This window comes from Syngnathus typhle, linkage group LG4 (genome assembly GCF_033458585.1).
Source record: "Syngnathus typhle isolate RoL2023-S1 ecotype Sweden linkage group LG4, RoL_Styp_1.0, whole genome shotgun sequence".
Taxonomy (NCBI): Eukaryota; Metazoa; Chordata; class Actinopteri; order Syngnathiformes; family Syngnathidae; genus Syngnathus; species Syngnathus typhle.
In genome coordinates, this window is record NC_083741.1 from 10843258 (window position 1) to 10854908 (window position 11651).

Below are 11651 nucleotides of genomic sequence, written 5' to 3' on the forward strand. Positions count from 1 at the left end.
TGTTGCTGGAATTAATTTATTAAATTACTGCCATTTTTTTTTTTATCATGAACGATCATAACATGAACGAAGGATCTCCGAGTCAATCAAGACAGCGCTATACTGTATAACGACGCACAAATTTCAAGTTAAGAAAAGAAGAAAAAGAAGAACGCGTGTCCTGATTGGTTGTGACGTCACCACTGTTTTGAATGGAAGCCGGAAGTTGAGATCAGATCGGAGGTCGCCAAGCCACCACTTTGTCAAGCTGTGATCTTTTCATCTGGTCAATGACGTTACACTCAGCACATTTTGGTGTGTCGTTTCAAGTCTTTCAGTGCATGGATTCAATGTAAACTCATGTTAAAAGGGGTAAGACGGGATTTCTGACGGCTATGCTAACGTATTGCTAACACAATGAAAATGCTGTGTAGTAGTACGGTTCTGTATTTGGGGTTGTATTTCGATGGTCACCTTGGTTCGAGCATCACAGTACGGTATCTATCTGCTGTGATGCTTAAACTGTGCTTTTGACAACACATGATTAGCGTGAATAAACACCAAAGAATACACAGTAACAACAGTCTTTGTTTACTTTGCCATATTCTTAATTTTTACTTATTTTTAGTGGGCTAGTTGGAATGTAACTTGAACTTTCTCACTGCTCTATTCAAAGCTATTTGGACATCAGCCAATGTTTGAGTAAAGAATCCATACCACAATCCTTGATTATTATATTTATGACATTCATTTTCCTCTCTTCATTAGTGTTGAAGCGGGGTACACCTTGACGCTGCAAACAGGGCTTCCCACCTACTGTGCCTGGGATACCATCAAATGCTCCGAATACGTTGCCACTAGATGTCAGACATGAGTCATTCCAATGAGGATGCTCCTCCAGCCAACACCATGCAGCAAAAGAGGAACATCCAGATCATCGAGTGGGAGGACTTGGACAAAAAGAAATTCTACTCTTTTGGCATGTTCATCACCTTGAGCATTAGGGTCACAGTCTACCCGGCCACCCTGATCCGGACTCGGCTGCAGGTGCAGCGTGGCAAATCGCTTTACGCTGGCACCTTTGATGCCTTTGTTAAGATCTTGCGGGTGGATGGCGTTCGGGGCCTGTACCGTGGCTTCATGGTCAACAGCTTCACCCTCATCTCTGGCCAGGCGTACATAACCACCTATGAGCTGGTGAGGAAGTACGTCTCCAAGTATAGCAATGACAACACGGTCAAGTCGGTGGTGGCGGGCGGCCTGGCTTCCATGGTGGCTCAGAGCATCACTGTCCCCATAGATGTGGTGTCACAGCAGCTGATGATGCAGGGCCAAGGGGCGCACCTCAGCCGCTTTCACCTTAATGCCTGCATGGAGGCCGGCAAGCCCAAAACAGTGTTCGGCCAAACCAGGAGCATAGTGGCCCAAATATTTGCTGCGGATGGTTTTCCGGGTTTCTACAGGGGAGCCCTTGCTTCTTTACTCACCTACATCCCAAACAGTGCTGTATGGTGGCCTTTCTATCATTTTTATGCAGGTAAACATAAATTCACAATCAAGAATACACTGCTCACAGAAAGTTAGGAATATTTGGCATCAGGTTGAGATTTCAGGAGGAATTATAATGAGCTGCAGTATACCCTTCACAATGAACTCAATTTGACCTCCTCAAAAGTTAATGCACCTTATTTTCATCTATTCAGTGGTTCCGTACTTTTTGCCACCCACTCAAGTGGTTGAAATGCAAAAAGGGTGTTTGATCCATAAATCAGAAGTCCACTTTCATAAAATATTTTGGCCCAAAAATTTGAGACCGTGAATTCATTGGTAATATGAATGCGAATGGGAGAAATGAAATATTTCTCCCATCCGCATTCATATTACCAATGAATTTGCTGTGGTTTTTTCCCCAAATTATTTTTTGTTGCTGACAAACCTCTGCTCTACACTTTAGCCTATTTGTCAGTAAAATGGTTAAAATAAGTAGAAATATAAATATCAAGTTTTAGACATTTTTCCCAAAAGCCAAATATCCCCAAAGTTTTGTGAGTAATGTATGTCTAGTTCTGCATTAAATGAATTGGTCTTCTTCCCAACAGAACAACTGTCAAATCTGGCCCCCTCTGGCTGTCCTCATCTGGTCCTACAGGCCATGGCAGGTCCACTTGCCGCGGCCACTGCTTCCACAGTCACCAACCCCATGGATGTCATCAGAGCTAGAGTGCAGGCAAGTCCACAGATAACACATGGCTGCACACATTCCAAATGATACAATTAATGCGTTTGTGGTCTGTCCAGGTTGAAGGTCGCAATTCAATCACAGAGACCTTCAGACAGCTTATCAAGGAGGAGGGCTTCTGGGGAATGACCAAAGGGCTGTCGGCGCGAATCATTTCATCCACCCCCACCGCCATCGTCATGGTGGTGGGCTATGAGAGCCTCAAAAAACTAAGTTTGCGGCCGGAGCTTGTGGACTCCAGACACTGGTAGAAACAAGCCATCGCATGCATCATGTCAGTGCTGAGCCAACGAGGACATGAACTGCTTCAGAAGGACTGTAGTAACCATTGGGACACACTCCTGTGCTGGTGAAGAGTAAAGAAGAATTTTAAGATTGGACCTAAAAATAAGAATACTTAGCTTTTTTTTTTTTTTTTTTTTAAATAATAGAACACTTAGGAAATGATTGCAACTTGATTTTATTTTCTGCTTCTGAGCATGAACTACATTTACGAGGAGAGTTGTTCTTTGCTGTAAACGTACAGCAAATTGTGGGCCTACATTCAAACCTGACGAGATGGCAAATTCCATACAACTGACAAACATAATATGTCATTTAAAATATTTTATGGCTTTAAGCACAAAGTAATGGTGCATTTATTGTTGGTCTTAAAAGAATCTATCATGCATAATTAATTTCTATTGTATTTTGGTGTTGCTGTTTTTTGAAAATGGGTTGTTAACAACTCACAACTTGTCATTTATATTTGTGATTTTTGTGCACAATTGTCTAAAATGTTTTTTGGGGACAGTGGCAATTTTAACACTCTACTGTATATTGATGAGGTGTATGTAATTGTGTCACTTTGTGAATTGAGCAAGTTAATTAATGAAATTTCCTATAATGAATTTATCAAGAAATGTGAAATTATCAAGAAAAAATGAAAAAACATTTTGAGGATTATTTGACATTTTCTTGCATTATGAAAAATGTACATTTGAATTCCGAACACTGCATTAGAAACATTGCAATGTGGTCTCTGATATATTATCTACAGATTCTCTGCACGCTCGCACTTCGACAACAATTCACTTTTGTCCGGACTACTGAATATGGTACAGTCCTCATGTTGAATCGTGCCTCAGAAGCCATTAATCATTAAATCATGAAATCAGTTTTCTTTTGAGTGTCTATGCATCAATTTCTGCGTCAAAGGTACCCTTTGCTAAACTTGAAGTTTTCATTGAGTTACCAAATCTCAAATAAAAACTACTGTAAACTATTTTATTAACCATTTGGGTAAATAAGGTTTTTTGAAGGGTTAGGTAACAAGTGTATGAAACGTAACCAGCTAATTACCCACAGATTTAACAGAAGTCATTTTTTTCATGTTTCTGTCATGTCAATACAACATTATGTAGATTGTGCATTTATAATTATTGCATCGGGAAATGTTCAAATTGAGAAATATACTGAAGCACATTACTTCCTAATGCTTCTTCGAATGTCAAATTGTAAAATGCATTGACTCATTCCTGTTGAATTCTGACTTCTCCTCGCCCCACTGAGACAGTTCAAATTTGTATGTGAAAGGTGATTTTATTTTCAGTTCTCATTCCTCTCCAATACGATCATGAGCTTACTAATGAGTGAGTAATTCATGATGCCGAATGGTCTGTCACAAATTGAAGGTGGTGGTCCAACAAGTTTGTTAAGCACTGTTTATGTCTATGTTTTGGGAACACATATTTCAATAAGTTTGGCTCCTCTAGAGCAAGTACATTTGAATGGTGTCTTGTACTATAAAGGTCTGGGAAACTACAGTCAAAAATGCCCTGTGTTGAAGTGCGAAGCACTAATACAAATTTTGGCTCACAACACAAAGCAGATAATAAATAAATAAAAATGTGAAAGTGCCACTATACTTCATTGTGCATTGTTTGTAACCTCGAAACATCTTATATCATATATATGACCAACCTCCTGTAATTTGTTTTCCTACCTGACCATGACCCAACTAACTCACTGCAGTACTCTACGACAAGACCAAGGAGATTGTTGTGGACTTCCGGAAGGGTCACACCCAACACCTGCCGCTGACCATCGACGGTGCTGTGGTGGAGAGAGTGAGCAGCGCCAAGTTCCTGGGGGTGCACATCAGTGAGGATCTCTCCTGGTCCACCAACACCGCATCACTGGCAAAGAAAGCCCAGCGCCGCCTGTACTTCCTGCGGAAACTCAGGCGAGCGAGCGCTCCTCCGGCCGTCATGACTGCATTTTACCGCGGCACCATTGAGAGCGTCCTCTCCAGCTGTATTGCTGTTTGGGGTGGCGGCTGCACTGACTACAACTTGAAGGCCCTGCAGCGCATAGTGAACACGGCTGGTAAGATTGCTGGTGCTTCGCTCCCCTCCTTGAAGGACATTTACACCTCCCATCTCACCCGCAAGGCGACCACGATTGTGAGTGATGTGAGTCACCCCGCTCACTATTTGTTCGAGCTTCTGCCCTCTGGGAAGAGGTACAGGAGCCTGCGCCCCCGCACCACCAGACTCTCAAACAGCTTCGTACTCCAGGCTGTTAGGATCCTGAACTCGCTCCCCCGTTCTGCGTAGCGTCTTGTACTTTTACTGTCTGTACTGTCTGTATGCACACTGGCTCTTATTTGTTGTGTTATCTGTTTATTTATTATTTATTATTACTCTTATTATTTATTGTTTGTGCCTTTTTGTTTATGTTTTTTACTTTTGCGCTATGCTTGCTGGCTCCGTTTTGCTCCTCTTATTTATTGTGTTATCTGTTTATTTATTATTTATTCATCACTCTTACTATTGATTGTTTGAATTTTTGCCTTCTTGTTTTTATATTGTGTCGCGTACTTGTATGTCTATCGTGTTATGTGTCTCGTCACCGTGGGATAGAGAAAAACGTAATTTCGGTCTCTTTGTGTGTTGTGACGTGGAGAGATTGACAATAAAGCTGACTTTGACTTTGACTAAAACAAAAAGTCCCTCAATGCCCGCCAAACCCCGAGCCTTCCATGCATCTCATGGAGGTGACCTTCATGACACCTAAGCTCACAGCTCATTATGTCAGATAAAAGTCCACACCAAAATCAGGTTCCTGGATGAGTGTCGGCACATCCACTAAAAAAACGTTCAATATCTATTGATGTCCATCTTTACACCACAAATTATTTTGCTCCTTGAAATAAGACCAACACAGAGAGACAAGGGAGGACGTCTTTGAGTTGACACTTCCTGCTGGGAAGACAGAGTGCTCAACGCTCGACTCCACGGGTTATTTATCAAAGCCTGTCTGGAGGAGCGCTTTGTGGAAAAAGATGGATGTTTTTGATGTGTAACGTGGCCGCAGTCTCGAAGAGGAGGAACCATGAGAGCTATTCTCAAGGGGCGGGGGTGATGGGTTCAGGAGGAGGGCCACATTAATGAAGATTGTGAAATGATGGGAGTGTACTGATGGGATAGAAAATCGGACATCTCGTCTGTTTTTATGTCAGTGTTAGTCATCAAATTACCAGCACATTTGGATGAGACATTCAAATCAAAGCCTTGTTTCAAGGGACAAACACATTGATACTTTAATGACACAATTAATAGTGAAGTATGTGGCTGGCTGAATGGGTGTGTGCGTGCGTGATACAAGGGAGGAGGTGCAGGGGGTTTGGCTCTTCGCCTGGGATCATTAAGCACAAAAGAGGAGCGCCAGAGGGAGGAGGACGCTTTGGAAGGAGAAGAAACAGTCGAGACAAATACTGACAAAGTCGGACACACGTACAGAGGAGAAGAAATGCCCAATTTCGCAGGCACCTGGAAGATGAAAAGCAGTGAGAATTTCGACGAGTTACTAAAGGCGCTGGGTGAGAATGTTTTTCTGAGTGACCTCAGGTTGGAGCTTTGTCAGTGGGAAAGCGGGCTCTTGTCTAATGCTGATGAGGATACCTGCAATGTTAGAATTAGACTGAGACTAATTCAACAGTTCACAGTATTATAATAATGTGTAGTGTTTGAATTTGTTGCAGGAAGTTAAAAGTATCAGCTTTTACAATATATTCACTTATTTGCTTTAGATGTCCATTTGTTCAAGTTTTACCGCTCATTTGCAGGATGAAATACATCATTATGGACAGTAGAGTTAAACAGGGAAAAGAGGGCCAATGTTCCTCTTGTTTTTTTTTTTTCTCACGGCATTCAACATTTGCTGAGCGCAAACTCTGCGCTTCTTTACAACATAGTTTGTCTCAAAAATGAATTTGTTTCAAATTTGGCACCCTTCTGATGCTCTATACCTCAAGTATCAAATTTGAGACCATAACAAAAGGGAGTGAGGTGATGAAGTTTTGGGATGAACCCCTGTTGTAGCGAAGTTGGGACAATGTTACTAAAACAGAATACAATGATTTGCAAATACTATTCAACCAATATTTATTAAAAAAAAAACTAAATAGACGAGAGATCTGATTTTCAAACTGTTAAATTTATGGGGATGTTTTTGAAAATATCGACTCCTTTAGAATTTGCGCCTGCAATGCATTTCAATTTTTTTTCCTTAATTTTAACCTAAAATCAATAAGCATTAGTTTGAACATTAAATATTTTGATTTGCAAATCATTGAGGATAAGTGATTCGGATAATGTATTTGGGTGTTCTTATGCAACTTCACTGGAATTGGGGTTGCAAATTCACCTGACTTGGGTGAAGGCAACGTTGGTTCAGTTCCCACTAGGTGACAGAGTGATGCGTAGTATGGAGTTTGCCCAACGCCATCTGGGATAGGCTGCAGTTCACCTGCAACCCTGAACATGGAAAATTGTCAAATGAATTAATGGCTAGATGGAATAGATAATAATAATAATCAATAAGTGTAATACATTACAGTTCCTTAAAAACAAATGACATTTGCAACGAACTAGATAATTACTAACAACTTATACTTTACAGTTTGTAACCGGTAAAGTAACGATACCATGGCATCCATCCATTTTCAATCCTGTTTATCCTGTTATGGGTTGCAAGGGGTTGGAACGTCAGAATACTACTTGTCGCCAGTCAGTCACAGGGAACAAATAGAGCAGTGGTCCCCAACCGTTTTAGCACCACGGACCGGATTATTCTCAGACAATATTTTCACTGGCTCACTTTTACGTGGATAAATACAAAATAAAGTACGACCGGCATAAAAACAATAGTATTGTGGTGCCGAAGAAAAGGACATGCAGGTGGTGTGTTGCAAAATACTTTAGGAATAGAAAGAACGGAAGTGCGCTACCACATGAATACTCAGATAAAACGGAAATAATAAAGATATTTATTCTTTTTTGTGCGGCCCAGTACTAAATGATACACAGACCGGTCGATACTGGTCTGCGGCCCACTGGTAGAATACTCCCACTCACAGCATCACTGAGTGGGAGCTGAACCCACAAATGCACTACTACACCATCAGTGACCTTTGCTTCTTTGGATTGATTAAGGACAAATTCACACGAGGCAACTCGTAAGGTGCTTCTGGACCGTTAGCGCATAAAGCTGGTCTGTATTCTCAGGTGTGAACTCAATGCTGAGGAGAGTGGCCGGGGCGGCCGCTTCCAAGCCTCACGTGGAAATCCGTCAGAATGGCGACCAATTCTACATCAAGACTTCCACCACGGTCCGCACCACAGAGATCAACTTCCTCATTGGCGAGGAGTTCAATGAGGAGACTGTGGATGGAAGAAAGTGTAAGGTAATTTCATAAAGAGTTCAACGAGGAGACTGTGGATGGAAGAAAGTGTAAGGTCATTTCATAAAGACCACGTAAGAGCCATCATGTGAACAAGAAATAAATCGAACTGTCATGGGGAAAAAAAATAGCTAGAGACAATCTGCTGTACTGAGTGTAAATCATAAAATTGTATTTTTTCCCCCTTAATTCCTTACACTGACATTTCGGACACAATGCAAACTGCCCTAGATTCAAATCAGTGAGTTTCATCAGTAGTTCACTTGAGGACAGAGTTGAATGATGGCCAAAAACATAATGTGAGACATGACTCATTCTTACCTTTACAGAGTTTGGTCACTTGGGAGACGGAAAACAAAATGTATTGCAAACAGACTCTATTGAGTGGCAATGGACCAAAAACCTTCTGGACCAGAGAGCTCAGAGGGGATGAACTCATTCTGGTTGGTATTTGATTTTTCTTTTTCGGTCGGTATTATTCTTTTCTTCAGATGCACACGAAAGAAGTGCATCAGTCCAAGATGATAATGCAAAGTTTTGACTATGTCAAAAAAGGTAATAATTTTACAAACACATTACAATGGAGCCAATTCTAGTTGATTTTGAGCCAGATGCAGGGTACACCCTGGGCAAGTCACCAGGCAATCACAAGAAACATACAGTATCGATAAAGCATTCAGGCTTAAATTCACACCTACGGAGAATAGAGTCCCTAAAACATGAACACAGCATGCATACTTTTGGAATGTGGGACAAAGCCAGATTACAGAATAAAAGGAGAGCGCATGGAAATACACTGCAGGAAAGCAGGAACTGAGATTGGGACCGTAAATCGCAGTACTGTGAGGCAACCAATTATCTATTGTGCTGACTCAAAGTTCAACATAATTTCAATTTGGACATCAGTGGTTGTCACTGGACCCAAATGCAAGGAATAAGGTTTGCTCTCAATATATAAATTCATAAGAAAAAGGCAAAAAAAAATCCTACCGGGAGGAATCAAAGACTAAATTAGCAAAGTCCAAAAATGAGATGAAAGTAACAAACCAAAAACTAGGCATAAACTAAAAAAGGCTTATTCGTCTACAGAAGGGGCGAGGCTGATGAGAACAGGAAGAAACAAAACCTAATGAGCAAGACATGCAAACGACAAAAAAAAAAGACAATGTGAAAAACTCAATGTAATATAAAATAATAAAAATATCGTAACAGTGGTCACCTGAAATTATTGACAAAAAGGAAATAAATTCATCAGAAACAGTTCTGTCCACCAATTTGTTGCAGTTTAAGAGAAGGAAAACTCAGCATGTGCTTTCCGAGTAAACATCAGGGCCCAGTGGACATGATGGACCAGATGGGCTACAAAATCCAGATGACAAGCTCCTCTGTACTGACTGTGACTAAGCATCAATCACGTAAATATTTGTGAAGAGATGTAATTTGGATCCATGATGTGTTTTCAGCAGGACAAAATCTGTTTTTATTCAAGATAAGGGTGTGGGTGTCCATGTGGAGTATTGGACTGTAAAACGATAGGCACATGGGGATGGATCATTGGGAAAAAAACAAGATTGTTTTAAATTCTCAGTGTGAGTTCTACTGAGCAGGAGATGGATGATGTGAAGTTAAGTCTAGTATCACAATGTATAATAAAAAGAACACTAACACCATTTCTAATAGTAGTCATAATATTTCGGAGCATAGTATAGCAGTTTACACATCAGCCTCACAAATGGATGGATTGCTAATCACACTAGATCAATAATGGTTTAATAAACGGTAAAGGGAAAATATATTAATACTTCTAAATGCAAATTAATTCATCAATGATTCTAAAATTAGTCAATAGTGACAGCTCAAGTTTTCACTTTTACACCAGTCCCCTAAGATGATGATGATGATGTCCAGTGATGAAACCCAGTTTGACACCCAATGCAACAAAATGGGGATTGCAGTTGTTAGATGAAAGCAAATATAGCCCGGAATCTTCACAATACTGCGCAATATAGTTTAGCATCAGGTCAAGAGTTTCCAGGATAGCAAGCTAAAAACAGAGTTCGTAAGTCATCTTTTTATTGTGCCAGGGTGCTCCCTCTTCTTCCAGTTCTACAGCAGACATGGTGGATTACAACCGCCCTCAGTGTGATTGAGGACGGCCAGACTTAATGACCACTTTGAGCCAACCCTTAAAATGATAAGTGGCGGTGTAGAAAAAAATATCGTTATTCTTCATGACGGGAAACTCCTTCTTGCTTTAGAGAGGAAGAGTGCAGGCCTCTAATGGGCAGTTGGAGTTGAGAAAAGAGTCAGGTGAAAATGTGTGCCTTTGATAATCCTTCGCTCTCCTTCGCCGTCTAATTGGCCTCATTGATCACGCTGTGGAGAAATGCAAATGAACCCTGACATTAGCTTTACTTAATGCGTCCCAGAGCAACTGGCCATGTGCCAGATGGACTCGTCGGGCCAATTTGTCACTAACTCGGGCATCCGCTTGGACGCTCTGCACTGCAGCGTGGCCTGAGATAATGATGTGTGCTGCTGCAGTCGGCCATAAATATTTTCCTCTCTGACTTCCATAAATCTTAAGGAGCTAAACACGGGTGCCTGGACCGCTAATTCTGTATTCCGAACAGTCAGACTGGGAAGTTTTCTTGGAATCAAGACTGGAAATTGGGAAATGCGGTGCAGAGAAAAGGACTTTATCTTGGCTCAGTGATGTTGCATATTTTATCCTCAAACCTGTTGAAGTACCTTTGAGCAAGAAACTTACATTCTTTCCATGATAACGGCCAGTATCATCATCTATCTTAGGCCAAGAGTTCTACATTTTTCTAGGATCCTATGGGACCTCTTAGAGGGGAGACATTCTTTTTCCAAGAATCCTCCCATAAACCTGATGCCAAATTCAACATAAACACCACCTGTACCCATAAATAAACATATTAAAAATAAAATTAAGAAAAACAGTAAGGTCCTATTCTTCCAAATTGTATTCATTAAAAGTAAAATAAACAATTGTGACCGTATAACTGTGTTCACAGCAAACACATTCCATTCCATTCAAACTCAAGTCAGAAGACAGCTGACTTTTAAACTGCCTCTGATTAATCCTCCTCAAAAACTGATCTGTTCTAGTAGACTGTTCCTGATATTTGTGTATTCAAGACTTACAGCACCAAGCATGATCCACACATCATCAGAGATAGCATTTTTTCAAAGGTATCAGTCAGGAGATGAGTAATAAAGAAATTCCAAGGAATCAAACATACCATGGATACAGTTATGTAATTAGTAGTTACACAATAAAGATGGAAAAGATTCAAATTTTTCTTGCTTTTTTTTTTTTAAATCAGAAAAACTCAGAAGTATTGATTTTTCATAACCTACTGTATTTTTGTGAATTATACATAATTGTGAATTATATATAATATATTTATTATATTGTTTGTTTCAGACTTTTGGAGCGGACGATGTGGTGTGCACTAGGATCTACATGCGAGCATAGCAGCAAACTGACAAACATTCAACAACCTGTCAATCAACAATCTGATCATACCGTTTCACAACTTCTTAAAACACTTGATGATCTGGATGTATCGGCAATATCTTTTAGCAGCATTGTGCATTAAATTTCACCGCGTAGTTGTGTTTTCTAATAAATTGGTGAATACTAAAGTAATAAAATGAGGCTTCAATTCAACTTTGCAT

The 11651-nt window shown here is 40.4% G+C and overlaps 2 protein-coding genes across 5 annotated transcripts; both read left to right on the forward strand.

The window, feature by feature from the left end:
- The first annotated feature begins 175 nt into the window (after nt 1–175).
- On the forward strand, nt 176–2844 carry LOC133153147 (solute carrier family 25 member 44-like). 3 transcript variants are annotated; one of them, XM_061277228.1, is made up of 4 exons: nt 176–294; nt 748–1516; nt 2079–2206; nt 2278–2844. In XM_061277228.1, the coding sequence occupies exons 2-4, from the start codon at nt 841–843 to the stop codon at nt 2467–2469; spliced, it is 996 nt and encodes a 331-aa protein (XP_061133212.1). In that variant the 5' UTR covers nt 176–294; nt 748–840; the 3' UTR covers nt 2470–2844. The 3 variants fall into 3 exon arrangements, with proteins under 3 accessions (XP_061133212.1, XP_061133210.1, XP_061133211.1); XM_061277226.1 differs by having other exon boundaries at nt 181–351; XM_061277227.1 differs by having other exon boundaries at nt 181–331.
- Nucleotides 2845–5887: 3043 nt separating this feature from the next.
- On the forward strand, nt 5888–11648 carry LOC133152990 (cellular retinoic acid-binding protein 1). Of its 2 annotated transcripts, XR_009714232.1 has the most exons (5): nt 5888–6080; nt 7768–7946; nt 8273–8386; nt 9228–9358; nt 11398–11648. XR_009714232.1 is itself a non-coding variant. In XM_061276997.1 (4 exons), the coding sequence occupies exons 1-4, from the start codon at nt 6011–6013 to the stop codon at nt 11446–11448; spliced, it is 414 nt and encodes a 137-aa protein (XP_061132981.1). In that variant the 5' UTR covers nt 5892–6010; the 3' UTR covers nt 11449–11648. The 2 variants fall into 2 exon arrangements, 1 of the variants encoding a protein (XP_061132981.1); XM_061276997.1 differs by lacking the exon at nt 9228–9358 and having other exon boundaries at nt 5892–6080.
- Nucleotides 11649–11651: the final 3 nt, after the last annotated feature.